This window comes from Sprattus sprattus (genome assembly GCF_963457725.1).
Source record: "Sprattus sprattus genome assembly, chromosome: 4".
Lineage (NCBI taxonomy): Eukaryota > Metazoa > Chordata > Actinopteri > Clupeiformes > Clupeidae > Sprattus > Sprattus sprattus.
In genome coordinates this window covers 39,342,022-39,369,343 of record NC_137923.1, presented here as the reverse complement: position 1 = coordinate 39,369,343, position 27,322 = coordinate 39,342,022, and the positions used below count along the sequence as shown (strand labels likewise).

The 27,322-nt window shown below is 41.8% G+C and overlaps 3 protein-coding genes across 6 annotated transcripts in view; all 3 read left to right on the top strand.

The window, feature by feature from the left end:
* The first annotated feature begins 102 nt into the window (after positions 1-102).
* On the top strand, positions 103-5,439 carry fam133b (family with sequence similarity 133 member B). 2 transcript variants are annotated; one of them, XM_080836587.1, is made up of 11 exons: positions 103-208; positions 927-1,024; positions 1,217-1,295; positions 1,537-1,623; positions 1,723-1,755; positions 1,956-2,030; positions 2,247-2,345; positions 2,473-2,616; positions 3,421-3,477; positions 3,826-3,975; positions 4,393-5,439. In XM_080836587.1, exons 1-11 carry the CDS (start codon positions 185-187, stop codon positions 4,483-4,485), a joined length of 939 nt encoding a protein of 312 aa, XP_080692713.1. In that variant the 5' UTR covers positions 103-184; the 3' UTR covers positions 4,486-5,439. The 2 variants fall into 2 exon arrangements, with proteins under 2 accessions (XP_080692713.1, XP_080692714.1); XM_080836588.1 differs by lacking the exon at positions 3,421-3,477.
* Positions 5,440-6,315: 876 nt separating this feature from the next.
* hepacam2 (HEPACAM family member 2) lies at positions 6,316-15,343 on the top strand (the record flags this gene model as incomplete). The annotated part of the gene is made up of 9 exons (XM_080836315.1): positions 6,316-6,376; positions 9,624-9,983; positions 10,356-10,640; positions 11,533-11,826; positions 12,816-12,941; positions 14,262-14,295; positions 14,467-14,501; positions 15,033-15,106; positions 15,233-15,343. The coding sequence occupies 9 exons, from the start codon at positions 6,316-6,318 to the stop codon at positions 15,341-15,343; spliced, it is 1,380 nt and encodes a 459-aa protein (XP_080692441.1).
* Positions 15,344-17,613: 2,270 nt separating this feature from the next.
* Positions 17,614-27,322, top strand: part of vps50 (VPS50 subunit of EARP/GARPII complex) — a 145,607-nt gene continuing 135,898 nt past the window's right edge. For all 3 annotated transcript variants that reach the window (XR_013968627.1, XM_080837448.1, XM_080837447.1), the window contains exons 1-2: positions 17,614-17,743; positions 18,284-18,352. Coding sequence is in view for 2 of the 3 variants with exons in the window: in XM_080837448.1 (XP_080693574.1) it covers positions 17,711-17,743; positions 18,284-18,352 (102 nt within the window). In the remaining variant the exon portion in view is untranslated. The remainder of the gene's footprint in view (positions 17,744-18,283; positions 18,353-27,322) is intronic.

The following is a 27,322-nucleotide window of genomic DNA, read 5'->3' as shown; positions in this document are numbered from 1 at the left end:
CATGTCAAATGTCACTCTGCAGTAATTTATGTATCCACTAGATGGGAGAAGTCAATAAGTGTTCTCTTCAGCAGTGCACTCATTTTTACTCAGTGATCCGCTAGCTTGGAGGCTAACACAACACCTTGAGAAGACATGTAAACAAAGACTATACCGCTTTTTACGTTTGCTTTTAGGGGACAACATGGGGAAAAGAGATAATAGAGTGGTGAGTTGTGTGTAAAATCCTGCCGTTTATATAGGATATATATATTTGGATTCTCCCCATGCAATGCCTTTTTAAAGATATATTCAGAAACGTCTAAATTCCTAATGTTAGCCTGCCTGCCTAGCAAGCTTGTTCGCTATCTGATTCGTGTCGTCTAACAAGCTAGATAGTTGATCTTAAAGCAATGGTGGTTTCTAAAATTGTAACAATGTCGGTTAGAAATACATATTTCGGTGTGGTTCTGCATTGCAAAGCAATTGCATCTCCAATATCTAATTGGGTACTCCTAGCTAGCAAGCTAACACATTTTCGGTGGCCATCTAGCTATACAAGACTCGTTTGCTTGCACAGCTAATGCTAGCCTTTTTTTTATTGGTGCTAGCACAAAAGCAGCTACGTGGCTTTCAAGCTAGTCTGCTTCAAGGCAGCCTGTTGTCTTTGAAACAGTTGTGACATTTCGTTGGTTTCCTATTAACGTTTGCCTTACCACTAATTAATGCATTCGAACAGTGATATTTTTTGCGAGTGAAGCTATCTGATTAATGTATTCATTCAATACCATGTTTACGGTTGGTTAGCCGACATTAGCCAATGCTATCGCACATGTCAGAGTGCTGTGGCATGTTGACAGTTGTGAATGCACGTCTGTCATCTAACTTTCCATATTTTCAGTTTATCGTGGTTAACTGTGAATGTTTGTGTGCTCATTACATTTTAGGCATATTTAAACCCGATTGCAGCAGCCCGATCTAGGGGTCCCGCGAGTAATGCTGGGCCTTCAATTCAAGATTACCTGAGTAGACCAAGGCCGACATGGTAAGCAGGCAGCTCCTCCAGGCTAAGAATTATAAGAATCTTTCGTTTCGTTATTTGTTCTTGGTAAGGTTGCTCCTGTATTTAATTTACATTGATGTAAACAGTTAGATGTACTGTCAAGCAAGTAGCCTAGTATTTAGGCCTTATAATAAGTACCGATTTCTATCAATTATTGTTTCTAAATCAAATCAGGGAAGAGGTGAAGGAGCAGCTGGAGAAGAAGAAGAAAGGCTCAAGGGCCCTGGCAGACTTTGAGGACAAGATGAACGCGGTACAGTAACTCACACGCACTGTCTAGGATGAACATGTTCTACACACATAATTGCTTTGTAAAAGCCCGTCAAGTAATGAAATGTAAAACTGATGTGACGCCTGCCATGCATATCCAAATGATCATAATTCATTCTTAAACCTACTCAACCATTAAATGCAAGTTTGCCAGAATTTTTTTTATGGAAATGTTTGTTTCTTTTATTCGTTGCATCATTTTATATGCAACATTGGATTTGTAGGATTGGAAAAAAGAGCTAGAGAAGAACCGAGAGCGACTACTAGGTGGAGGCGATAAAAAGGACAAGAAGGATAAAGACAAGAAAGAGGTAAGAGTTTCAGTGACCCAAAACATGTAGTAGCAGCAACTGTTTTTTTTTCTTTGTTTGGAGTGGGCTAACCATCAACTGTCTGCATTTGGCTTACAGAAAAAGAAGAAAGACAAAAAGAAATCCAGTAGGGTGAGAAAAGCTGTCCATTTTGCCCACAAGCTTCAGCAACACTAACAAATATTTTTTTCTAAATTATTAGATATGTTTAAACAGTTGATATCTTACATAGTGTTTATCTTAAAGCTGTATACATGTTCTCGTGCCAGTTGCCAGACATAGTGGCATTTCTTCGCATCTAACAAGCTTTGCCTGCCTTGTCCTTGGTCAAGCATTCTTCATCTTCCTCCTCCTCCTCATCGAGTTCTGATTCCTCCAGCAGCTCCTCTTCAGAGTCTGATGATGAGGTTTGTGACCAGTCTTGGCAACCAATTATGTTACTAAGCTACTAAATGTACTATTATACAACCTTTTATAGTTCTAAACTATATTCTACTGTTGAATAAACTATTAAATATACTACTATAAATATGCTGAGGTATATTGTCATCTTTGGAGTTTTTGTGGGGATGCAACTTTCAGTGATTATAATGTCAACATGCTGTCTTCATTCTTTTACAAAGGACGATAAGAAGAGCTCAAAAAAGAAGAGAAAGAAGAAACGTGCTGCAGCGAAAAAAGAATCTGATAATTCCTCCTCAGATACAGATTCGGACAGCAAGGTAAGGAAGTGATTGGTCAGTGGGCCCAGCGTCATTTCTTGAGAATGTCCACTTCACTGTTTTATATGTTGTGCCGGTAACATGGCCCTCACTGTGTGCTCAAACAGTTTTGATTTGTCCGGTGCAGGACTCCACCAAGAAGAAAAAGAGGAAGCTTGCTGAGGTGGTTGAGCCTGAGGTGAAGATTGAGCCTGAGGTGAAGACTGAAATTGACGTCAACGACGAGTCTGAAAATGAAGAGATGGAAAATGTTATATCTGAAGAAAACGAGGTATACATTCTCCGACATGGTTTATCTCTCAGCTGGGCTGGCTTTCGGTATTTTGTGTTCCAGATCTACTCGTGTTTTTCAATAACACAAAGCTTTTTGGTGTGTTAAACATTGGCCCTGTATTTTAAGTGGAGCTGTGAAGGTCTTGGGCCTGTAATAACACAAGAGAGGCAGTGACCAATATTTTGCAGTTCTGCTTTTTGTGTTTGCATTTGTAGGTGTGTCTTTGTAAAAGTGCATCATTCTGGGAGACTGCACGGGAGAACTGCTAAATGATGTTTATGAAATGTGATTGCCTAATGTCAGAATTGAGCGCATCTTAAAATTGTCTTATTTTTGGCACAGTTATGGCTGAAAAAAATTATACTCAGAGAAAACAACTATGGCAGCAAAGTCAAGCTGGAGTGTGTTCTTTACAAACATTAATTTAATTTTGATGTGAGGGGGAAATCTCTGGTGAATTGTGCAGTGAACTGACTGGTCACCTGTCCAGTGAAAAAGAAATGAAAAGCCATGCGATTCCTGCAGCAACAAAGTTACGTGTTTTTTTTCAGCATACTGTGGTGACTGAAAAGACACAACTGCAATTGTCTGCACTGTCTATAGTTGGATGAAATGAACCACTGAAAAAATACGTTCTCAGCCTCACTCAAGTGAATGAAATGGTGATTGGGTTAATCTGCATGAGGTCTGTTGGTAAATACATTGCTAGATAGCCACCCACAGGTGCTGCCTCTCTTAGTGAATCTGCCCCTGTGTGACTTCAATGATGGTCACAGAAACAACTGGAATCTCTTCTTCCAGGAAGGAGATAGGACTTTCGTTCTCTTAGGATGGAAGCCAAATAATGCTGAATTCGACGTAAGTAATTGGGTGTGTTTGTCATTTTTGGCCCAGCAGTTATTTAGTCCAAATACCTGTTTTGACCTTTTGATTAGCATTGTGGCCCTAGCCTTAGGGAATACATTAGGGACTTCAGTACACCCTCTCACCACTGTATACCAATGATCTGAACTGGGATGCAGTATTTAGAATGAGATACAGCTCTTGGGGGGGGGGGGGGGGGGCGACTGTTTTTCTGGCCTCTAAAATCTACCATCTTCCTTGCAGCGTTCAATACAAAGGTTATTTACATCCTCTTCTTTTGTACCTTGATATCTGAAACAATATCTAAAATAATAATCTAAAATGATTATGTTTTTATAACAGGGTGAGTATAGAAAGAAGACTGTGATCGTGGAGAGGAGGATGGAGGTGCGGAAGATGGTTGAAGAGAAGAAGCTGCCCGAGGATCCGACGGCAGAGGAGGAGAAGAACGCTGACGAGAAGAAGAGCTCAGAGGAGAGGGAGAAAGTCACAGTAAGCCCTCTAAATGCACTTCCGTATGCTTCTGCCTCTGATGACACATCTCCTGCTCATTCCCCTCCTCCGCGCACCCCATGATTAAATTAGTATTTGGTTATGATCACCCTATTCTTAATAAGCCAACCCAGGTTAGTTTGGACTTAAAAATGGAATATTGGGTGATGAGATATTGTTGCATAATTATAGTATATAAATAGACCCCTGCATATATATATTATGTATGCAGCAATATGTCATCACCCAACATAACATTTCTAAACTAACCTGGGATACATTCACATTTTATTTTACATTACATATATATAATTATCTAGCTAATAAAAAAATATATATTTATGTGTGGTGGCAGTGGCTCTGTCTTGTTGGAGAATTAAACACATGGTGTGACTGGCGATCCTTCTCTCCTTGCAGGATAAATCAAAGAAGAAGAAAAAGAAGAAGCACAAGAAGCACGGCAAGAAAAAGAAGAAGAGGGAGAGGGCCTCTGGCTCCGGCTCAGACTGAAGCGTTTGCTAGACTGAGCCTGGGCTGCAGGAGGAATGCACATCATGACGAAATGGACGAACCCCAACAGGGTGCTTGAAGCAGCAGCAACAGCAGCAGTGGTGGTTGGGCAGACTTCTGTTGGAAAGCTATTTTTCTGGCGTACATGATGGACAACATGGCTTCCTGTCTGCTCAGGATTCTATGACGTGGGAACGGAGCGGTGGGGACGGGGTGTAAGAGCGTTGGGCTACCAGCCCTTGCAGGGATCGCTTGTGTTTGTTTTGTTTTTGTTTGTTTTTTATTTAGCAATCCAAATAAAGGTCAATTATGCCGTTGGTTGAGTGTGACCACCTCCACCCCCTTCACGTATTATTTGTTCTCATCTGCTGCTTGTCTTTTGTGTTCATGAGGTATTTCTGGAACTGGGGAAGACAACTTGCAGCAGGACTGTGACTTTTTATATAGATCAACTTTTTTTCCAAATTCATATGAACTTTCTATGTATTAATGATATTGGATCTGGTGATGGAACAACTCACAGTAGTAAAGAGTCAATTGCTGTGTTACTTTGTGAAGTTTTGAATGACACTATTATTACATACAAACAGGGCTATAAGTTATAAACTGCTGCATTTTTAACTTTCCTCTTGTAGCATATTTTTACCTCCTGAGAGTCCCTCCCCTCTGTGACGACAAGCATTTGTGTCATTGTTCAGTTGAGCCGTTGGGTTGAGTCATGCAATGAGTTTTTAACTTCAGTGCTTATACATGCATGTAATCTGACCACTGGATTCTTGTCAGCGTCATGTCCAAGTCTTCATGTTTCATGGTGAATGTAAAGAGTGACACCGTAATTGAAGAAGGAGTCTACACTGCTGGGTCCTTCTGAGCGAGGCAATGTAAGGAGCATGGCTGCCAATGAAGACATACTTTGAGTTTCATTAAAATGTTCCTGCATCTGAAATACACAAATTTTTGTTCTTTTCCTCTTTGATTGGAGAGGGACAGGTGATGAACACATTAGCTGCAAAGTCAAAGACAAGACTTAAGCTGGAGAGGTAATTGATCAACCACAATGTGCTGCCTCTCTGAATGTTCAACATATCAATACTTCATATTACTCCAGTTGTGCTAGAAAAAGTCATGCTGTTGTGTTGGTCAAGCAGCTCCTCGGCTTTGGACCTGGAAAAGATGGTCTGTGAGTAGTATTTTGTGTGATTTTGTACTGCACACACATTTGTTTACTTTAGTGTACTTCAGCATACATAAAGCCTATTTGTGTTTACACTGGTTGTCAATTCAGTTTATCTTAAACTGAGTAAGCCCTTTTTACTTTCCTAGTAACAAGGTTACATCTTTGCCAGAAGACGCCTGTCCTCAGCCATTTCCTCAAAGACTTGGTGATAGTTGCCAGTGTAAGATCTTGAGCTGATCTTTTTACCTGTGTCTGCTCTGAATGTATTCATTTTCAGTCAGTGGTATTCAGACGTCACACTGAAACACTGAAATTGTCTCAAGGCAGTACATAGAAACTGAAGCCTAACATATGTGTGTGAGGCAGAGAGAGGTTGTGTGTGTGTGTGTGTGTGTGAGAGAGAGAGAGAGAGAGTGTGTGTGAGTGTTTTAGTGCACTGGTGAAGGCTGATACTGTGCCTCAGGAGCTCTGGCTGAGCGGTGGGGCCGTATGGTGTGGTGACACTGCCAGGTGTGTCTCTCTCTCCTGCTCGTGTCACATGGGAGGGGCCGACTGGCCCCTCATTTCCCTGGCAAATGCTGTCATCAGTTCCCTCTTCTTGTCACAAGACAAACAGCTCCTCGTAGGATAGGACCTGGGACACAGTCATAGTCATGAAGCCCATTCGGAGTCTGGCATTACTGCTAATTTGTTCATCAGTGTTCGTCCTGTCTGGTAAGGGAATATTATTTAATTAACTCACATAAGCACTACCAGGTTGGCTGGGCATACCATCATACAGGTTTTGGCAAAAACTGCATGTATGTTTTGGTCCTGGGGGAAACTAAACAGTGAGAGCGCATTTTGAAATGTCCAGATGGGTATAGTGTTAAAAAAGTGTAAAGATGTTGTCGATCGCGTTGTCATTGTATGCTGTTAATTCAGCATTACTAGTGCAACGAGTCAGGTGTTTTCAGTTCTGCATCTTAACGTTTCAGGAGTCGTAGACTGCGTTTGAAAATGTAATGCTTAAATGTAGTTGTTGTCAATAATTGTATTCATTGTCTTATACTGGGAGGGCTACATGGTGTTATATCTTAAAAAATTGTGAAGAAGAGCTTCAGACCTGCAGGCGGAAAATGCCTAAGGTGTCATCTCTCTGCTCCCCTTCAACTTGTCAGATAATTAATTAGGTAGCTGATTAAATACCTCACACAATACACAAATGCAGCAACAATAAATGTATGTATGTAGTTCATCATGAAGGTATAGGAAAAGGGCCTGAAGTATCTGACATTGTCTATTCTGATAACAGAATGAGTGGAATGACAGACTGGTGCCTAAGATTAGCCATATCATATTACTTTTTACAGAAGTCCCTACTTGTGCACACAAAACTCACCTCAGCGATAGTTTGTCAACTGAAGAGTATGGTAAAAAAAAAATAGTGTCCACATGCAAACTATTTTGCAATTGCTAAACATTGTTTTAGTCTTCCTTGTTTGAACACAAATACCCCCAGTGTACCATCTGCAACAATGTGCCGGAAAGGAAAAGTCCTCCAACTGTTTTCTTTGCCCAGGCTCAAGTGGCTTGTGTGTAAATCATGCTGACGGGCTTACTGTTAGTAAAAGGCAAGCACCTCACCTCTGAGTGTCCATTATCACTCCATAACCCCCCTCCCCCCTTCTCTCCTCTCCTTGGACTACTTGTTGTTCTCCACAACAATCTCCAGTTTGTTTAAGGACAACAGGAGCGGAGAGGAACACTTCGACTTATTCATGGGGGTCCATTGTTCCTTAGTGCTTGGCCTGTGGCACGGCACACGTCCACCTCCCAACCCCCGTCACCCACACCTTCCACCATCACACTGGCGATAGGGGTGGCATTATGTGTTATTTAGAAAACAACACTAGGCACACTGCACGCTATTGTCATTAACAACACTTGGCCAAACTTCTGTGTGTGTGTGTGTGTGTGTGTGTGTGTGTGTTTGTGTGTGGGTATTGAATGTGTGTGTGTGTGTGTGTGTGTGTGTGTGTGTGTGTGTGTGTGTGTGTGTGTGTGTGTGTGTGTGTGTGTGTGTGTGTAAGAGAGAGAGAGAGAGACAAGGTTTTGCAAGTGTGTGGGTTAAAGAGAGGGTCAATGTCGAAGGCAGTAGGTTGAGGGCAAGAAAAGGAGGGAGGTTGTACACGTGTGTGTTGGTGTGTGTGTGTGTGTGTGTGTGTGCGCGTGCGTACATGTGTGTGTTGGTGTGTGTTTACCTCAATATCGCCTACCCACCTGCTGTCACACAACATGACCAGGCAACATTGTGTGGACACACAGCTGCCACTAATTCCTACACACACACACACACACACACACACACACACACACACACACACACACACACACACACACACACACACACCTTCTCCTTTCTTTCTTCACTTTACCACAAGTCTTCCAACAGAACGTTACCCAGTGGGAGGTCAACAACACTCAATGCTAATTGAACCCATTACCCAATCCACAGATTAGCCTCAATTTTGATAAAACACCTACAATCTTACTCTATTGTGTTTGCGTTTTTGTGTACATCCTCCAAGGAGATAGCATTCTCTCAGTTATCAATGTTTAAGGTTCCTCTAGGCAACAGAAGCCCACTCTTCATTGTGCAACCCAAACGACTCATTGTGAAGTTTAACGGATCCTTCACACCACTTTAGTGTTTGTTTTAAGACCAGTTCAGAGAAATTAGAGGGAGTCTCACAGTGTCTCTGAAAGAGTCTGGTAAATATTTATTCTCCAGACAGTTACGGGATAGAGCTTAACCGAAAGAAAATGGTTATGACTGCCGAGTCAAATTACACAGAGTTGAAATCACACGCTGGTCAACAGGTACTATAGCTTCAAAACTAAAAAAAAAAATATGTCAGTTCAGAAGGATGAGGAAGAGATTACCCTAAAGCCTTGTACTGTGTATATGCGTGACATATATGTAAGCTTCAGGTTGAACACGTGTGAGTGCAAGCTTATGAATTCTAACCTGGAGCCTCTCTAGAGCACCCGATCTAGCCTCGCCTAGGTGTTAATCTAATGAGAAACATGACAGACTCTGCTGCCATGGTACACTGTACACAATGATCACCTTGCTCTACCAGTTAAACCACTGGCATGCATTAGGGCTATAATCCTGGGCCAGTCCTAAACTCGTTTGGAATTAATATTAACTAACTAGTCTAACAAACACATATTCATTCTGAGAATCTAAGAGAGTTCAGTATGGATGCAGTATTTGAATCCCTGTCTTTGCCATTGCTGAGTCGGCCATAGTATGAAAAATGGTCATGGTCTAGAAGTCAGTCGGTGTGATTGTTGCCGACCCCTCCCACCCGGGTCATAAACTCTTCGAGGTACTTCCCTCCGGCAGGAGGATGCGGCCCATCAGGACCAAAACCTCACGCCACCAAACCAGCTTTTTCCCGGCTGCAGTCGGCCTCGTTAACAAGGCCCGGGACCCCCACCTGACTTGGACTCCTCTAACGCCCCCCCACCTAAAGTCTGTGTTACATTAACACACACTACATTGCACATTGGACATTGCACATCCACGTTGCATTTTGTGGTCTACTTTTCACTTTCCACTTTACTTCCTTATATACATTGTTTATATTTTGTATCGTATTGTGTTTTTTTTGCTCTTATGTGTAGTACTTTTTGTGTTTGTATATTTTATGTTATGTGTAGTACTTATTGTGTGGGTATATTTTATGTTATGTGTAGAACTTATTGTGTTTGTATATTTCATGTTATGTGTAGTACCTATTGTGTTTGCATATTCTTATGTTAACTGTATGCACCTACTCAACAGAACAAATTCCAGGTAGGTGTAAACCTACTTGGAAATAAACACGATTCTGATTCTGATCTTTTTGGATACCATTCTCTCTCTCTCTCTCTCTCTCTCTCTCTCTCTCTCTCTCTCTCTCTCTCTCAGACCACCACACCAGCTCTGGCCTTGTAAGGACTCTGACCCTCCATGGAACGAAGGGCATGCCCCTCACTCTCCCCGTGAAGACCCGCTTCCCACTGGTGGGGGTCGACATCCAGGGCAGCTGGTCCAAGACGGAGCCCATCCACTCACACCTGGTGACCTGGCAGAACGGCAGGGTCATTTTCACAAGGCGTTTAAGCCAAAACATCTCGCTGAACCTCTCGGACGCCTCACTGCGTATCAAACACTTGGATGAGAGTGCTGAGGGGTTGTATAAGCTGGAGCTGAACATCGAGCTCCCGGAGGCTAACCGAGAGATGCAGGTGCTGCACGTGCAGGAGGCGGTGCGTGTCATTGTGGATGGTGAGATCAACTTCCTTGTTGTCCTGGAGAGTTTTGGTTTCACCTGTTTTATCACCCTTGCTTTATCATAGGCAGTTATGATTTCACTTTCACAATGATAATGTTTTTTATTTGAAATTTAAATTGTTTTAAAGCGTTTGGAGTGCTGCTCCTCTTGGTGCAATTTGTTTGTTTCATGGTATAATTAATCCAAATACATACAAATGTCCTTTGAAAGTATTTCTCACAAATGGTTTATTGTTTGACACCTTCACATCCTACTTGGCCTTCAGCTATATGAAAGACATTTAAGATCAAATACAACGTTGTCATTTACATTTGACTTTTTTTGCCCGGTTCTGTTCATTAATGTTGTTGTCTCTTTCCACATAGTTCCTGTGTCCACACCAACCATTGAGAAGAGCCCGGCTTATGAAGTCATAGAGGACAGAGACAATGTAACATGGACATGCTCAGTGGCAAATGGCACCAGGGTTCAGTACCAGTGGCTGAAGGACAACCTTCCCATCAGGCCCGATGACAGACACATTTTCTCGTCCATTAACGACACCCTGGTTGTCAGTCCCGTTCGCAAAGGTGACATAGGCCGGTACACCTGCCTGGTCAGAAACCACATCAGCCAGAAGCAGAGCCGGAGCATGGAGCTCGACATCTACTGTGAGTAACGCAGTATGTTGGGGTCCCCGGCTACTTTGTAAACGTGTCCGTGGTTACAGTGAACGAGAGACCGTTTTTACACAGATGTGTTAGTCCTTCTTAGTGAACATGTTTTCAGTAAGCACCACAACCACAGATGGAAAGCGCACAAAACTAGCATTTGCATCTGTGCACCAGAATGAAAGAGCTCTATTGTTCTCTTGTTTGCTCATATTATGATATCACTAGTGTCACCTTTTAATGTTTCCTGCTTACTCTGCCTTTGAATTTAGAACATACTTTTTTCTACCATATATTATTTAGAGAGCTACCTGAGAAAACCACAAATCCTAAAATCCTAAGTCTTTTCTAATTTGATTAAAATAGATTAATTAAAATGGTGTAGGTCTTATATGAAACCTCTCTTACCGAACATTGACAGTGTATTTATTATTAGATGTGATACCTTCACAAATGTTGTCTCCATTGGCGAAATGTAGCATGTTATTTGAGTGCCATGTGCCACTGCCCCAGGCTAGGACTGATAAGAGGTCAGTGCAATAAAAATAAGTACCATCTGTGACCAGGAAACTGAGCTAGACGACCCACACTAGTCATTTACAGTTAGACTTGGCTTTATGAGCGCTAAGCTGATGAGCTGACCAGTGATGCTCTAATGCAAAATAAGTCAATCAGCTCTGGTCATTCACATTCACAGAAGTTAATTTCATCGAATGTACTTTTTCTTAGATGAAGGAAAACATGACTTGTAAAAAAAAAGGCATGTCAGCAAAACAGGGGACATCATGAATAGAGCATGTTTGTATATGCACGGTCCTCAAAGGATAGTTTACAGTGTATGGGATAGGCGGACAGCAATAACATTATGTGATGTTTCTCCCTGGGCTCACAGATGGTCCGTACAACCTGGCCATAAGGTCTCATCAGGGTCTTCAAACCGGAGAGGTGTTTATGGTGGACCCCGGTGAGCTGGTGCTCTTCGACTGTTCAGCCGACTCCAACCCCCCCAACAGCTTTGTGTGGATCTCCAAAATTGGCAATAAAACGGAAGTGGTCATGACCGGGCCGCGTTTCGAGGTCACCTCCTACGAACTGGCCCAGGCCAATTACTTTGCGGTTCGTGCGTTCAACAATGCCACCCAGAAAGAAGATGAGGCCCAGTTCACTCTCGTGGTGGCCAGCTCAGGTGAGTGTTTGTGATGAACCTCTGATAAAAAGCAAAGTTTCAAGAGTGCCAGAAGGTATTCTGCTTCACAGGCTGGTATAGCTCTATAGAGCCTCTATCTATTGTGTTTTGAATGACTGGATGCAATAGTTCATGCTGGAGCTGAAAGGGGCACCCATGTTATCAGGTTAATTTTGGAATATTCAGAGTAGTTAACAAGCGTTTGAAATGTTCCTTCTACCCACTGTAGTCCTTTGCATACCTAGATAGTCAGAATTCAAATACACCTCCTGGTTCTTTCTTTTCAAGGTTAAGAATACTACTGCATGTCATTTGAAGTAATAATACTGTACATGGTATATGACTGTTAAGTATGAGAACCAGTGGTAAGACATTTCCAAAATGGGTTCCTTAGAATATCACGGTCCAGATAAGGATATGAAAGGATATGATCGCCCCTTTTCAGTTGCTAAGCACATATTATTGTGTCCTGGGTGTAAATGGCTGTCGGAAAGTAAACAGGGGACAGCAGGTGTTCACCCTGTGCTCCGCTCTCGGCCATGTGGGAAGTTTCTGCCTGCGGCTTCAGTAGAGGCTGTGTTGGTTTCAGGGTGGAAAAGCATGTAGGTAGATACCTGGCTGTGGAACAGGAAGTAGGGCTGTGAAAGTGTTTCCCAGTCCTAGTGATGTGCACAATCATCAGCAAGATTTTAGTGTTTTTTAGTGTCCTGTTTTGTCCTATTCTGTCTGTAAAGATTTTTATGTTTTTATGTATTTTTTTATCATGGATTTATTACAAAGTAGCCTATTATACTTTACAATTTATTGTTGTTGTGGCATGCATGCATTATAGTTGTAGATATACTGTACATATATCAAAACAGAACTAAGTAGAACCATAATTCCGAATAGGGTGACATTGTAGTATCCATCTAAAAACAGGTAAAAGTAAACAATCATTGGTCTGTTTAAATATATCATGTTCCTTTACCGTTTGTTTTCTTTTACAGGAAAGCAACCATTTACTCAGAAGGAAAACTTCCTATCTCCTCTTGCTGCCATCGCCCTCTGTTCTCTGCTGATCATCAGTGTTTGCATGCTGGTTGTGTTCAAGAAGACATGCCACCCAAGGCAAGGTAATTCAAGAGCAAAAGCGATGTATGAAAATACGCTAACTTCATGTTCCCATTAATGACTTAAAGGTACAGTCTGCGATTAGGACAAAGGGTTGTTGATATTTGTGTTCAACAACCAATGAAATTACATCCCTCTGAACATGGAATTGGTTATGGGTCAGTGCGAGCCACTATGTTTGTTTCACTTTTACTCCTTGTATTTTATGTCTTTGAGTTTTCTGAGTGCACACACAGAATGGGCAGCTAAAAAAAGTAAAAAGTAAATTCCATGAAACGGTAATTACGTTCAAATTTCCATTTTAAGAAAAAATAAAAATAAAAGTGCCCACCTCAACGTACCCTTCAAGACTACATAGTGAGTGGGTCCTCTTTCACAAAGGCTACATTTTATAGCAACTTTGTCTTACCTTTATGTGTTTCCATGGTCGGATATCAGCTATGTTAATGTGAACCAAGGTGTGAACATGTACCAGAAAAGTGAGACTACAAAAAAACGGAATTATTGATGGTAAACCCATTTCAAGTATTTTGGCATTGAAAACAAATGGTTGGCCAAGTGCCATATTAAAATTGACTTAAAAAAATAAATACTAACACTAAGCTATGCACTTTAAACAATCTGTCTATTGATTTATTTAGAGAATATCAGCAACAGTTTTATTTAAATCCTATTGCAGGTCTGGTTTTAACATTAACAAGTGTAAAAAGTAGTGCATATATAGTTACTGGCTGCATGGCATTAGGTAGGTGAATCAGCTAAAACTTTACTACTGTACTGCAACGGATGTTCGTCAAAGCAAACAAAAAGTGTTTTGCTTGGGAAGAGTGGATTGCCACACATGAAGGGCTGAGAGTAAATTGGTATATCAGAGGCTGCTGAGACTCTAGATGACGAGGACAGTCTAAAAGTTGGGGTCAAGCAGGGTGAATCAAAAATTTGTGTAGGAAATTAAAAAAACAAACCTTCAAATTCGAAATATACATTTATTTGACAAACAAGTGTAGAAAATTGAATTCTATTTTCCAATTTCAAATTTCCAATTTTGTTTTAATGGAAAATTTTACTGAAAAAGTGGTACATGGACTATATTGGATTAGAATCGCGGACTGAGCCATTTATACAAAATGTCACTGTATGCAGTAAAACACATATTTTCTTCCCTTTATATAAAAAGATTCTGCTGCCTAAGCACCATAATAGATACAAGAACAAGAAAACTATGGGTTGACTGTAATAACAATGGGTGCGGATAAATTTAAAAGCGTTGTTTGTTTTTCCTTATGGGCTTGTTTTCATCATGTCATCTCATTCCCTTTCAGTCATAATTACATTGAAAGACACCCTCTCCAAAAGGTAAGACAACTCCACAAAGGCTTTTGCGGGTGGCAATGAATGTTAACCTTGTTTATACAGCAAAATTACGTTGAATCTTTATACGTCTCTATCTCTTTCTTTCTCTCTCTCTTTCTTTCTCTCTCTCTCTCTCTCTCTCTCTCTCTATCTCTCTCTCTCTCCTCCTCACAGGCCGATAACAGAACAAAAGCGACTGCACCGCTCAGGTAAGCCCGTGCTCGGCAATGCAGTTATTTATGTGCCACGACGCCTGTCTGTTGTCAAGCACTGCTGTGTACATAGCCTGCACAAACAGCTGTCGAGCTCCATGGACCCTTTGTAGATCAGCACGTACAAATCACGTCCATATCGTGCCCTTCTTTTGCCAACACAAGTCAGTTAACACATTTTGGCCCTTAACCTCCTAGAGACGGAGGAGCAAACCAGTATGAGTCCAACAACTTGAAGTGACATTCTCCACAAGCATACTGTATGTGACGTGGAAAGATGGCTCATTCTTTGGCTGTGGGGCACGGAAGCGATGCTATCAGCTTCCGTGGACTGACACAAGCTGAGGGGAATGATATTTACGACAGGGCTTTAAAATGCAATGACATGAATGCACTTTGTCATATCTTCTGAAGTTTAACATAATTACCGGTATATAACTGTGATTAATATACCCTTTGGTTCCATAAGGCAGCAGATTGATACCTAATACAAGATGATATTCAATGACGCATATGCTTTTCTGATAGGTCATGAAGATGCAACTGAAGACTTTGGCATTTATGAATTTGTTTCCATACCTGGGAGGCTGGATTCTACTCAGGTGCGTCTCACTCTCTAAAGACACACTGTACGTTGCAACTGCTCATTAATATCATAACGAGCACAAATTAGAAAAGTAAAACAAGACATTTGAATTTAAGCGTCTGTGTATTGTGTGCTTCTTCAGGTGTCCTGCAGATCTCTGGCACACCCTGAATCCACACAGGACTTGCACACCACTATCTATGATGTCATCAGACGGGTGCCGGAAACCCCCACCCTGAGCCTGTTGCAGTGAGAACGGGTGACGGCGTTTATGCATTATGGGAAAGTGGTTTCAGATGTGTCTTTGGTGGAAGTATGCCCCTTGTAAAGTGAAGCAGTGCTTCACTTGAATGCCTGGGTGTGTCCCCTGTCATGTGTGCAAGGATGGTCCTTGTCTCTGTCCCAGCCTACAAACCTATGGGGCAGTTGTAGTGATTTTGTTTTTAATGTTTTTTGCATATTTCAGTGTTTCTGCAAACAAATATTTATTTTGTCACAGATGAAAATCTCTCTAACTATTTTGTGTTTTATTTAATTTTCTCTCATTTGATATGAATGTTGTATTTCAATTCTGAGCAGGGATTATTTGAGGCATTTGGTGGGGAGCTTTTCTGGTGCAGTTTTCTCTGAAGGAGTGGAAGAGGGGAATTTCACATGAATGGTTTATCAACCAAATGTGCCAACTTGGAGCCTGTATTGGCAGAAGACATGCATTGAATTAATTGAATTCCCCTCTCACCAGGCAAAACCATCTCTGCAGTGGAAAAAACTGTATAGAAATTACTATCTCTAAATTACATAAATGTAAATAATGTATGCTTATTTTATATTATTCTGTAATGCTTTATTTTTAAAAGCTTCATCAACTTTCATTAAACATACTTACATATAATATAGTATAAGACAGATGGTTCGTGCAAAGAAAACAGGACATTTTCTGCTTTATATTTGATATGTTACGAGTGCAAGTATAGGTGTAATTATGAGTATAATTGTTTTAAAGCATTTCCTTTATCTGCTATTTTGTACAGCCACATCACACAGAAGTGTGATTTTCTATCTGAATAAAGATTTATATCAAATCTAACTTGCCAGTGACACTGTCTGGGCTCATTGTAGATTAGTATGTACAGTTTATGTGGAATCAGTGTTAAGAGTACATGAGGACACGTAGTGTTGTTTCACCTGTCTGGAATGAGAACGGCAAACAGAAGGTTTCAGTGGGTGGCAGTAGGGGCCTTCCAACCTGCGCATGCCAATTCCCAGTCACGACTATTGTGTGTGCGTGTGTGTATGTGTGTGCATGTGTGTGTGCATTCCGTGTTCGTATTGTGTGCATGTGAGTGTGTTTTCTGTTAATTATGTAAAGGAATTTGCCACCTATTTTGCACCCTGGCATGTCTAGTTCTAACTGAGTATACGTGGTTCATATTTTGTCTGGTAAGAGAGACCACCCGTAGATCCTTTAAGGTAACTCAGGTACATACCAAAGACATTAAAGAAACAATTGTTAACACTTAAGTGGCACACTCGCCCTGAGACTGGTGGGTTATTGTTTTGTTTTCTATCTGGGCAAGCTTTATGATGTAGGCCTACTCCCATAGCAGGGAGGCCATCTGTTCAGTTTTGGTGTGTTTGTATGTTTGCATGTGTGTGTCTGTGTATTTTACGGGAGGCGCCACAGAATCATACCTGCGCGACCAACAGTCAGACTTCAGTGCCCCAGGGTGTCTCGACCCCGTCATTTGACAGTGAAATTATCAGGTTGCCATGACAATGAAAACATGTCTTCTCCTCTATGTACTTTTTTAAGGTCACGTGCAGTAATTGCTCTCTTGATGCAAGATTATGACAGAAGTATATACTGTGATGCTTTGAAAACCTTTTAATATATATATATATATATATATATATATATAAGTGCAAGATTATGACAGAAGTATATACTGTGATGTTTTGAAAACCTTTAATATATATATATAATGTTTTTTGTACACAGTTCTCAGTGAACCTTTCAAAACATCACAGTCAAACAACCGAGGATTACCACCAGAGCTCTCTATCTTTGGATAAGCCATTGTTCCATGGATATCTATATCTTCCACTCAAATCTACACAGATAAATCTACGTAATTTTAGGCTGCATGTCGTTGAAATTTACTCCCAATTTACAGCCTAAATACATTACTGCCATCTGCTGGTTCATAAGATACAAACAGATCACTTCGACATAGAGCAAATCATATTAGACTTCACTGACGAAGTGTAGGCACTACATTAAAATATTATTTAATATGGGTCAGGCCCGATATATCGCCTACTGTGCATCGTGGTCCGATGGAAATATCGAAAAGTGTACGAGCACACACGGTCCCATATGGATGTCCACGCTTTTACCGTGCAGATAATGCATAGACATGGGATACGTAGTTTGCGGGAGCTCTCCACTGCTACCCTGTCGCTTCCTTGACAAGACTACAAATCCCGTCTTAACCGGGAAGAACTACTGACACATGACCACCAACTAACATGGCCCCTTTCGTTGTGCTGTAGCAGACCAGAGCTCAGAAAGACTCAGTTTTAAATATTCTTCCGTTTTGTTGTCTGTCGTAGTGCAACAATGCAGAAAATTAAGTCTTTAATGGCCCGACAGGTGAGTGGTCGCCATTGTTGTTGCTCTATTGTTCTTGTGTCTCAAGTAGCAAGCATATATTAGCAAAGCATTGGCTAATCAGCTGTGTGCTTTGACAAGAGCTAGCAAGGGGTATTCTCCAGTTGATAGTCCCATTTTAACTTAAAATAGAGAATGTGTCGACCCCCTTTTTCCAGCGATAAATGAGGTGTGGCCGTACGCTTGAGAGGCTTACATGACACAGCTAAATGGGTACAGTTGGCATATGAGGAAGTGTCTGAACTAGCTGTCAACAATGTCATTTGTACGCTAACGCAACAAAAATTGTTGTCACCATTCAGTGCATTTTAGCGACCACTGCTTAGCATGACAGCTTACCCGATACCGTTGATTGAGGTAGTGGCTGTTTATAATCGACGTCTTTGAGATTGCTAACGTCAGGCTACCTGTCAGTGTGACTTCTTTTGATGTCAGAGGCAGAATTTTGTATGGACTGGACCCACAGTGAAAAAACGAGCGAGCATTGCCTTTAAACCCCTTGTGCTATTTGTTTTTGTCAAGGGTCTGAAAAGTCCCCAGGAAAGCATGGCAGATATGAGTCCTGTGGAGAATTTCAGGATCCCTAGTAAGGTGAGTCAGTGATGGAACACTCCAACAGCAATCACCCTAACCCTAACCCAGCTGTAATCCACTACAGTCAACCTGTTTAACCAAACCTAACCTAAGGCCATGGAGTACATTGGTGAAGGTATACATTTTGATGTATGATTTGTATGACTGTGAAGTATAATTGAGAACAGAATCTGCAACAGAACACTGTTGACAAAATGTTGTATGCCCACATGGGCCACACAATGCTGTGTGCTTTTTCATTGTGTTTCAGAGTGTTTAAGTAACAATAGCTGAGGAATGTTGATGCTCTTACACAGACGCTCTTACATTTTTTTCCACATTACACCAGGAGGTAGTTGTAATGCGATGCCTCACTGTCTAAAGCTTTTAAGTTCAAACTTCCTGAGTCTCAAGCAAAATGAGCTCTGTCATATAAAAGTTGCAACACAAGAAAAAAGTCATCTAGAAAGTTCTAATCATGAAGATGCACATGGCTTCTTATCGGTCTCTCAAATCAAAAGCCAATTGTCTGCATTAATGACAACCAAAATGCCATGCAAACTGAACAGAAACAAACATGCCTTTTTCGTGAGGGCTATGAATTCAAATTTTTGCTCTTAATGTGACAGGTAGCCAGCTTTATGGTCAGTTAGGTCTCCGGTTAGTCCGCAATAAATACATGTGGATGCAGTTTGAGTGTTTTTATCTGAAAGAAGCTGGCAGAGGCTGGGCCTGGTTCACTTGCTTTGGGAGTTAGAAGAAAAAAAGCCATGAGGAAATCTGGATAATTTAATTCATTAATTTCAAAGGCTTTTTGTGTCTAGTCCAGTGCCTTTAACAGATGTGTGTGTGTGTGTGTGTGTGTGTGTGTGTGTGTGTGTGTGTGTGTGTGTGTGTGTGTGTGTGTGTGTGTTTGCGCGTGTGAGTAGGGCAGGGTCATGTAACTTGAGGTGGCTGTTTCTGTTGGTAGTCAGTCAGCCATCTTGTATGTGATGGTTATCTCATTGTGCATGGACAATGTTTCATTTGAGATGGCCATAAGCACAGGCCCAACAGTGAAGTCCGTCCGGTCTACCATTTGACCATTATATGCAGATTTATATCTTTGTATGGTCACACTGTTGCAAAAGCCAAGGTATTACAGTCATTAGTCATGAAGACATTTAGTCACTGTTCCTGTAAATGACCCAAAGGCTGCATTGGTCTTTAGATGGCATTAATCCATTTTCAGGCCAAACATGGTCAAAATCTTGAAAAGTGAAAAGCTGTTTGAGCCCTTCTCACTCACTTTCAAATAGCTTAACAGTTTAAAAGCAGTGTAGGCTATTTGACTTTGGGTAGCTTTTCAACCTTCTGTGTTGTTGGCCAAGGGTTTCTTGAATTGGGACCAGCTAGCTCAGACGTTGATTCAGCAAGACATTTATTTCCTTTCCTACCAAACCTGCTCAATGCCTGTAGTCCATTATCCTTGCTTGTATACTGTGGGGGTTTATGAATCGGCAATCACCAAGCCTTAATGATCCATGTTGACTCTTCAAGAGACTGTTATGCAACAATCTACCAGTTTCTGAGGCATGTTTGTATAGGCCACTAGTACTGATATAATCTACAAATAAATGCTCATACAGTCATGTGAAAGACAGATAAACACACCTGTCGTTCCAACGAGCCGCCCAGGCTATGCACTATGCAGTTTGACTTGAACCACAGCACAGCATCGCTTACTGTATCGACAAAAGGCATGAGTCAGTATGCTAGCAAGTCTTCTTACCAGTGCCAACTGTGCTGCTGTTAGTGTTTGTAAGGTTTATGCATGCCTTTTCAGTAGTTAGATTACTATTTTTGTCCAAAACGCCTTAGTGCTGCTTTAAGGCTGCGTGATAACAGATCTGAGTGCTTATTACCAGCTACAATGACTCCAACCCCCACGCCCTCCTTTCCAAATATGCTCTTTGTTGGCCCTTTTATGGTTTGTTACTTTTGTAGTTGTAGTAGAAGAGTAGAACCGCAGGCACTTATTTTTGAGGAAAAAAGCTTTCATCATTTTACCCTTGACTGTTTTTGAAGGGCGGGCGAGATGGATAATGAGGAAACAGTTTTCTTTTTCTCCTCCTTCTCCTCCTCCTCGAAGAACATCTGGTCCCCTATTCCCAGAGGTTCTCTCCCGTTACTTCTTCTGTAAAGACAATGCAGGCAGACAGAGCATCATTACACAAGTGCTCAGTGATTGAATGGAAGAGGGGAAAATAAACACACAAACACTAAAGTAAACAAAAGCCTGTGCTGGAGAAGAGATTAATGCGGAATGGATGAGGCACTGCTTTTTAAACTACTATTAATTACTGTTGCCGTGCAAAAATTAATCTGTGCTTTTTTTTCTTCTTTTATCAGAGTTAGTATTGATTATGTCAGGGTGATAAATCGTACCAGGGGTGCTTTTCCAGAGAGCATCTCCTAGTAAGCACAGTTTTGGCGCTCCAAGTAAATTAAACTACATCTGGGCTTTTTCTCCTCCCATCGAGATGTGTCTGTGTGTTCAGTGTCTTGTGAAAATTAACCACCTCCATTGCCTGCTCTCTGGAATAGTGATTGTTTAAAAGAAGGTGTTAAAGGATTGGTAAAATAACTCCAGAGCTTCTTTGAATGGCGGAGAGTAATTTGAGTTGATGAGTTGTTTTGCCTTTATCCATTGGAGGCAGGAAAAACAGGATCTCTCGGTAAGCAGACCTGCTCTTTGAAATGTCCCTTGAGACACTTCACCTGAGGCCCTGGAGAGCATCAGGTCTCCCAATAAGAACAGCTGGGTCAGACTTGTAGTGTCCAGTTGCCAAGTGTGTTATAATACACTATAATGTTAATTTCACTGTCAATAAAGAAATAAAGAAAGAAACACGATGCAACTTCGACAGTAAGACAACAGATGTTGTCTGTGGAGTTGTATAGTCAACATTCACCCTTGGTCACCTGCCAATGCATTTTTCTAAAGGAATTTTTGCCAAGGCTATGCAATTATTCCTTTTTATAAATCTTGGCACTGGGGAACCTGGTACAGAGAACCAAAATATTAGCCAGCTAGCTGCAAGGTTATACGCAGGGTTCGAGTTGAGAGGGGATTCCCAAGGAAAAATATGGAGAAAAACCATTCCCCTTGTAAATTGACCATATCTTTGGGTTTAGTGACAGTAGTTAATGTTACTCAATGCTTAATCAAGAACAGACTAGATCTATATACAGTACCTTGCGTAAGTATTCACCCCCTTGGATGTTTTACCCTTTTATGGCTTTTATAAATCAGTCATGGTCAATATAAGTTGGCTTTTTGGACAAAAAAATTCACAAAATAGCTCTCTTTAATGTCAAAGTGAAAATATATTTCTACACAGTTATGTAAATTAAATACAAATATGTAATGAAAATAAGTGCTTGCATAAGTATTCACCCCCTTTATCACCCCCTTTGTATAGACTGACCTAATTCAACAGAGGTCCAGCCAATTGGTGCTAGAAGTCTCACAATTTGTGTAATGGGGGTCAGTGTGCAGTGAATGTGTCTCAAGTGATTGTAGTATAACGACACCTGTGTCTGGAAGGTCCATTCACTGGTCAGTATTCAGTAATCAGTATTACTGGCTATTGTTAAACCATTAAGACCCAAGATCACTCTAAGGAACTCAGAGAAAAGGTTGTTGAAAAGTATAAGTCAGGGGAAGGATACAAAAAAATGTCCAAGGCACTAAACATCCCCTGGAATTCTGTTAAATCCATCATCAAGAAATGGATGGATTGTGGCACATGTGTAAATCTGCCTAGATCAGGCCGTCCTCACAAACTGAGGGGCCGTTCAAGAAGGAGACTAGTAAGATAGGCCACCAATAGACCTATGACTACTCTGAAGAAGTTTCAAGCTTCAGCAGTTGAGATTGGAGAAACTCTGCATACCACCACTGTTGCCTTGGTTCTTCACCAATCTAAGCTTTATGGAAGAGAGCCACTGTTGAAAAAAAGGATTGACTACAGTTCGCCAAAAGGCATGTGGAAGTCTCCATGGTCAAGTGGAAGAAGGTTCTGTGGTTTGATGAGACCAAAGTGGAGCATTTTTTCAACAGTGGCTCTCTTCAATGAAGCTTTGATTGGTGAAGAACCAAGGCAACAGTGGTGGTATGCAGAGTCTCTCCCATACCAGCTGCTGAAGCTTGAACCTTCTTCAGAGTAGTCATAGGTGTCTTGGTGGCCTCTCTTACTAGTTTCCTTCTTGCATGGTCACTCAGTTTGTAAGGACGGCCTGATCTAGGCAGATTTACACATGTGCCATATTCCTTCTATTTCTTGATGATGGATTGAACAGAATTTCAGGGGATGTTAAGTGCCTTGGACATTTTTTTGTATCCTTCCCCTGACCTGTACTTTTCAATAACCTTTTCTCTGAGTTTCTTAGGGTGATCTGTGGTCTTCATGTTGTAACAGTAGCCAGGAATACTGATTACTGAATACTGACCAGTGAATAGACCTTCCAGACACAGGTGTCGTTATACTACAATCACTTGAGACACATTTACTGCACACTGATCCCCATATCACTAATTGTGAGACTTCTAGCACCAATTGGCTGGACCTCTGTTGAATTAGGTCAGTCTATATAAAGGGGGTGAATACTTATGCAATCACTTATTTTCATTACATATTTGTATTTAATTTACATGACTGTGTAGAAATATATTTTCACTTTGACATTAAAGAGAGCTATTTTGTGATTTTTTTTGTCCAAAAAGCCAACTTATATTGACCATGACTGATTTATAAAAGCCATAAAAGGGTAAAACATCCAAGGGGGTGAATACTTACGCAAGGTACTGTATATATAAAAAACATTAAAACCACTGTTTATCCTCGTTTTGCCTCTTGCTGGTAGGAAACAGCAGGGAATGGAGAGAGAAAGGGAGAGGGAGAGGGAGAGAGAGAGAGAGGGGGAGAGGGGGAGAGGGAGAGAGAGACAGAGAGAGGGGGAGAGGGAGGGAGAGAGAGGGAGAGAGAGGGAGATGGAGAAGATGGGAGTGATTTTGTTATGGGAGGTATAGATATGTATTGGCTGGGCTTTATCCAGCCTTTTTTATGTGTCACAGTATACTGGGAGATCTTGCTGATAAAGAATGTACCCACTCAAATCTCTGTTTGTCTATCTGTCTCTCGCTCTTTTTCTTTCTCTGTCTGTTGGATAAGTGTTCTCAGGTAGGTTGCCTCTTGTTGTCTCACAGGCTCATATCAATACCATCTCAACTGTGGGCTTTTTTTTTAGCACCCTGCTGGCTCTTCCAAGGTTTTTCATTCAAGCTTACTCATGAGAAAGTGCCTTTCTGCTCCATAACCTGACTGTTTAAAGAGCTCCGCTTCCTTACGTCTCTAAAGATGCCTTTTTTACAAGGCCCTAAATATAGCTACCTTCTCCCAGGCATCCTCTTTGAAATGTATTCTCTTTACACACCAATCTCTTGAGAACCTCATTATTGTAGATAGACTCTCCAGTAGGGGGCAGTACTCCCTTTGTAATGAAAGATAGATGGGGCAAAGCGGAGACAGAATTAGTCTTAGTGATGGAAACTAATATGGAAATGAGTAGACCAAAGTGCTCCGACATTGACGTCAAATCTTGGCAAATCGCACCGGATGATTTCGTCATCTGTGAGGTTAATTAGGCCTGATCCTCATTCTCACATCACATTTTTGTGTCTTCACCATCAGGAAGGGTCTCACAGAGAGGAGTGAAAGAGTAGCACAAAGTGTATGTGTGTGTGTGTGTGTGTGTGTGTGTGTGTGTGTGTGTGTGTGTGTGTGTGTGTGTGTGGGGGGGGTGTGTGTGTGTGTGTGTGGGGGGGTGTCTGTGTGTGGGGGGGTATCTTCAGACACCCTAATGTGTGAATTAGAGGGAGCTATGCCCCACCCAACAGATGGCCCCAGTTAAGCAAGTTTGTGCCTGCAGAATGAGAGGGGTATCAATGGCACAGTTGCACTTCACAAAAAAGATTTAGCAGCTGGAACCCAATCAAACTATCTTCACCCGTCCCCCTCTCTGCCTAGCCATCTCTCCATCTCTCCATTGCTCCATCGTTCCTGTCCCGATCCCATTTAGTCTCTCTTTATCCCCTTCAAAGCTCCATTGTCCCCGCTGTAACACGCTATTGTGTCGCTCTCCATTTAATAACACTTCATTGTGCCCATGCTTTGAGTCTGCTGTTGGGTTTGAGAGACACCACTTCAGAGGCGGTCCCCTTTCATGTGCTGATGGGTTGTGCACTGGTTTGTTTGTTCTTTTTCCTCCCTGCTAATTTCAGATAAAAAATGAGAGGCAGAGAAATAAACGATAATATGATGAGGGGCCTTAATTTTGGCATTTATTGTTTGATGGGAGGAGCAAGTTAATTCATTTTGAAAGGAAACACTAAAGACTTAATAAGGTCTAGTGGATGGTGATGAATGGACACAAGATCGGTTCGCTGTTGCTGACAGAGGGTCTCTAAATTCACCCCCTTAATCTTATCTGCATCCCTGGCTCTCCTGGTAGATAAAGTGCCAACCACCACCAAGTACTGGGTTCAATCCACATTCATCTAGTCATAAAAACATTACCCATGTTACCTGTTTAAGTGGCTTTGGATGAAACAGTCTGCTAAATGACTGAATTGGAAATGCATTATTTTGGTGATGTCCAGCAGCAAAATAAATGTGCGGTTGCAGAACCATAGTGTGGTTCTGACTTCAGTGGTGGATGTGCTACTCTAGTGCTATCTACTGTGAGCTTTACTCCAATAAGCCCTACTCTCTGTGCTGGGCTTAAGAGTCACAGGGGCTTCTTCCCTCTTCTCTTAAATGTTGAGATGTTGACATATTTTTTCTGAGAGCTCATCAGAAGGGCCTCATCACTCCGTGACTTGGTCTCGGAGTTAAACCCTTTTGAAGAGTTTTGCGACAAAGCGGGCGAAAGAGAAACAAACAACCGGCAGATCGACAAACAGTCAAATTGGAAGGAATTGGAGACGGCACGGCAGCAGGCATTGAAGCCCCCGCAAGGATGAAAGCGCCCCCCCCCCCCCCCCCCTTTTGGTCTCCCTGTGGAGAATTTTTGCAGTTGTCTGCTGCTTTTTATTTCCTTTCCTCACGCTCTCCCTTTTTTGCTGGTGTGAGTCATCCTACACCCCCACCACACACATCCATCCCACCTCTCCCCAAACATCCGCCTCCATGCTGATATCCACCCCCTCACCGGGGCTGATGCCTTCCAGCCCACTGCTTCCAGATCACACAACCGCACGCAGTCGCTCTGTCCTTCTTTTTTACTCTCTTTCTCTCTCACTCTTTCTGTATTTTACTCTCTGTCTCCTCCGCTCTACCTTGCTGTCTTGCTCTCTTCATCTAAACATCTTTCTCTCATGTGCAGTCTCTCACTGCCTTGTGTTAGTCTTCCCTCTCTCTCTCTCAGCCCTCTTCTGTGCTGTAGCTTTCAGAACCTCCCTCATCCTTCAGCATCCTACAGCAGCCACAATAAACACACGAAAGCTCACCACCCTTATCTGCCTCCTCACCAGTAGCTTGAAAACTGGTGTGCACATGTGTGTGTGTGTGGGTGTGGGTGTGGGTGTGGGTGTGCATTTGTGTGTTTGTGTTCGTGCTTGTGTGTCTATGGCTGTGTGCCGGTCCCTGTGGGCACCTGAGTGTGTGTGCGCACGCTTGTGTACATGAATGTTTGTGTGTGTTTGTGTGTGTGTGTGTAAACAAGCTGCAAAGCCTAAGCCACCTGCGTAGGTCCCCCTTTGTTTGTGTGATGCGTAGAAAGGGCCACAGGCCTTAAAATGTGTAATAAAACTTGAGCCCTTATTCCCTTGTTTTTTGGACACCGAGACTGAGCCTTCCCTGATTATTTCTGTAGGGAGGGGGGTGGAGAGAGACCTAGATCGGCCTTCTGCGGGGTAACCATGACTCCCTGCATCGCTTAATCCAACTACAAGAGAGCCAACTCATAGCAGCTAGTTTTACTCAAAAGCCTTGTTTGCACAAAGGTACAAGGAATTGTTCTGACTTTTGAGGGGGAAAAAAAAGGTGTCCATCTTTCTGAGCATTGCCTGGAGCCACAAAGCTTACAAATATTTCCACTCTCACAAGGTAGTGTGTATTTAATTTAGCTTTCTATTAAGTACTGTGGGTAGCAGACATTTACATGCTTGGTCTGTATGGGTTTGAAGCTGTCATAACAGGAATAATAGCAGGCAATAACATATGAAAGTAGATGAAAGAGCAAAAAGACAGGACCATGAAATTAAATTCGTTTGGAGATCAAGGGTATGTATCTTATTAATTTATAGTATTTTTTCATCTGCATTTCCCCATGTCTTGTGTGCTTGTACATGTGGAATGTGCCTCTGCTCAGAAAAGAGTCATGCTGTGTCATCTTCAGTGCTCCCATCATGTACTTCACCCGGAATCTTCAAAGCTGCAGAAAACCTCTGCAAGACCACATTTCATTTTTTTCCCTTCTGCTCTTATCGATAGCCTCCCCCTCATTGCATGCCATGAATAACTGTCTCCGGGGATGAGAGCTTGAAATACTTAATCTGTGGTCTTAAATGTGCCAGGCAGCTCAATGCCAGAAATCAATGTGTTCTCCTGGCTTCCACATTAGCGCCAGGGAGCCTTTTTTGTCTCTCCTCTCTTGTGGTGATCTATAAGAGAGCGGAAGTAGCTCTTAACAAACAATAAACCCCCTGGGGGATTCGTCTCACTCTTCTCTCAATGTTTATGTCTTTCTTTCCTCTGTCTTTTGCTGTCTATCACTTTCCTCCTTTCCCTCCCTCTGCCTCTCTTTTTAAATTCTCTGAATGCTCTCTCTCCCTTTCTGTCCATCTCTGTTTCTCGTTACTTTCCCTTTATTTCCTCCTTCTCTCTCCATCGCTTTCTTTCTGTCTCTCTCTCCAACTCTCTCTCTCTCTCTCTCTCTCTCTCT

Coding starts and splice junctions, on each gene's coding strand:
- fam133b (XM_080836587.1), top strand. CDS start 185: ATGGGGAAAAGAGATAATAGAGTG. Junction 1,756..1,955: donor ACAAAAAGAAATCCAGTAGG/GTGAGAAAAGCT, acceptor TCCTTGGTCAAG/CATTCTTCATCTTCCTCCTC. Junction 2,346..2,472: donor ATACAGATTCGGACAGCAAG/GTAAGGAAGTGA, acceptor TGTCCGGTGCAG/GACTCCACCAAGAAGAAAAA.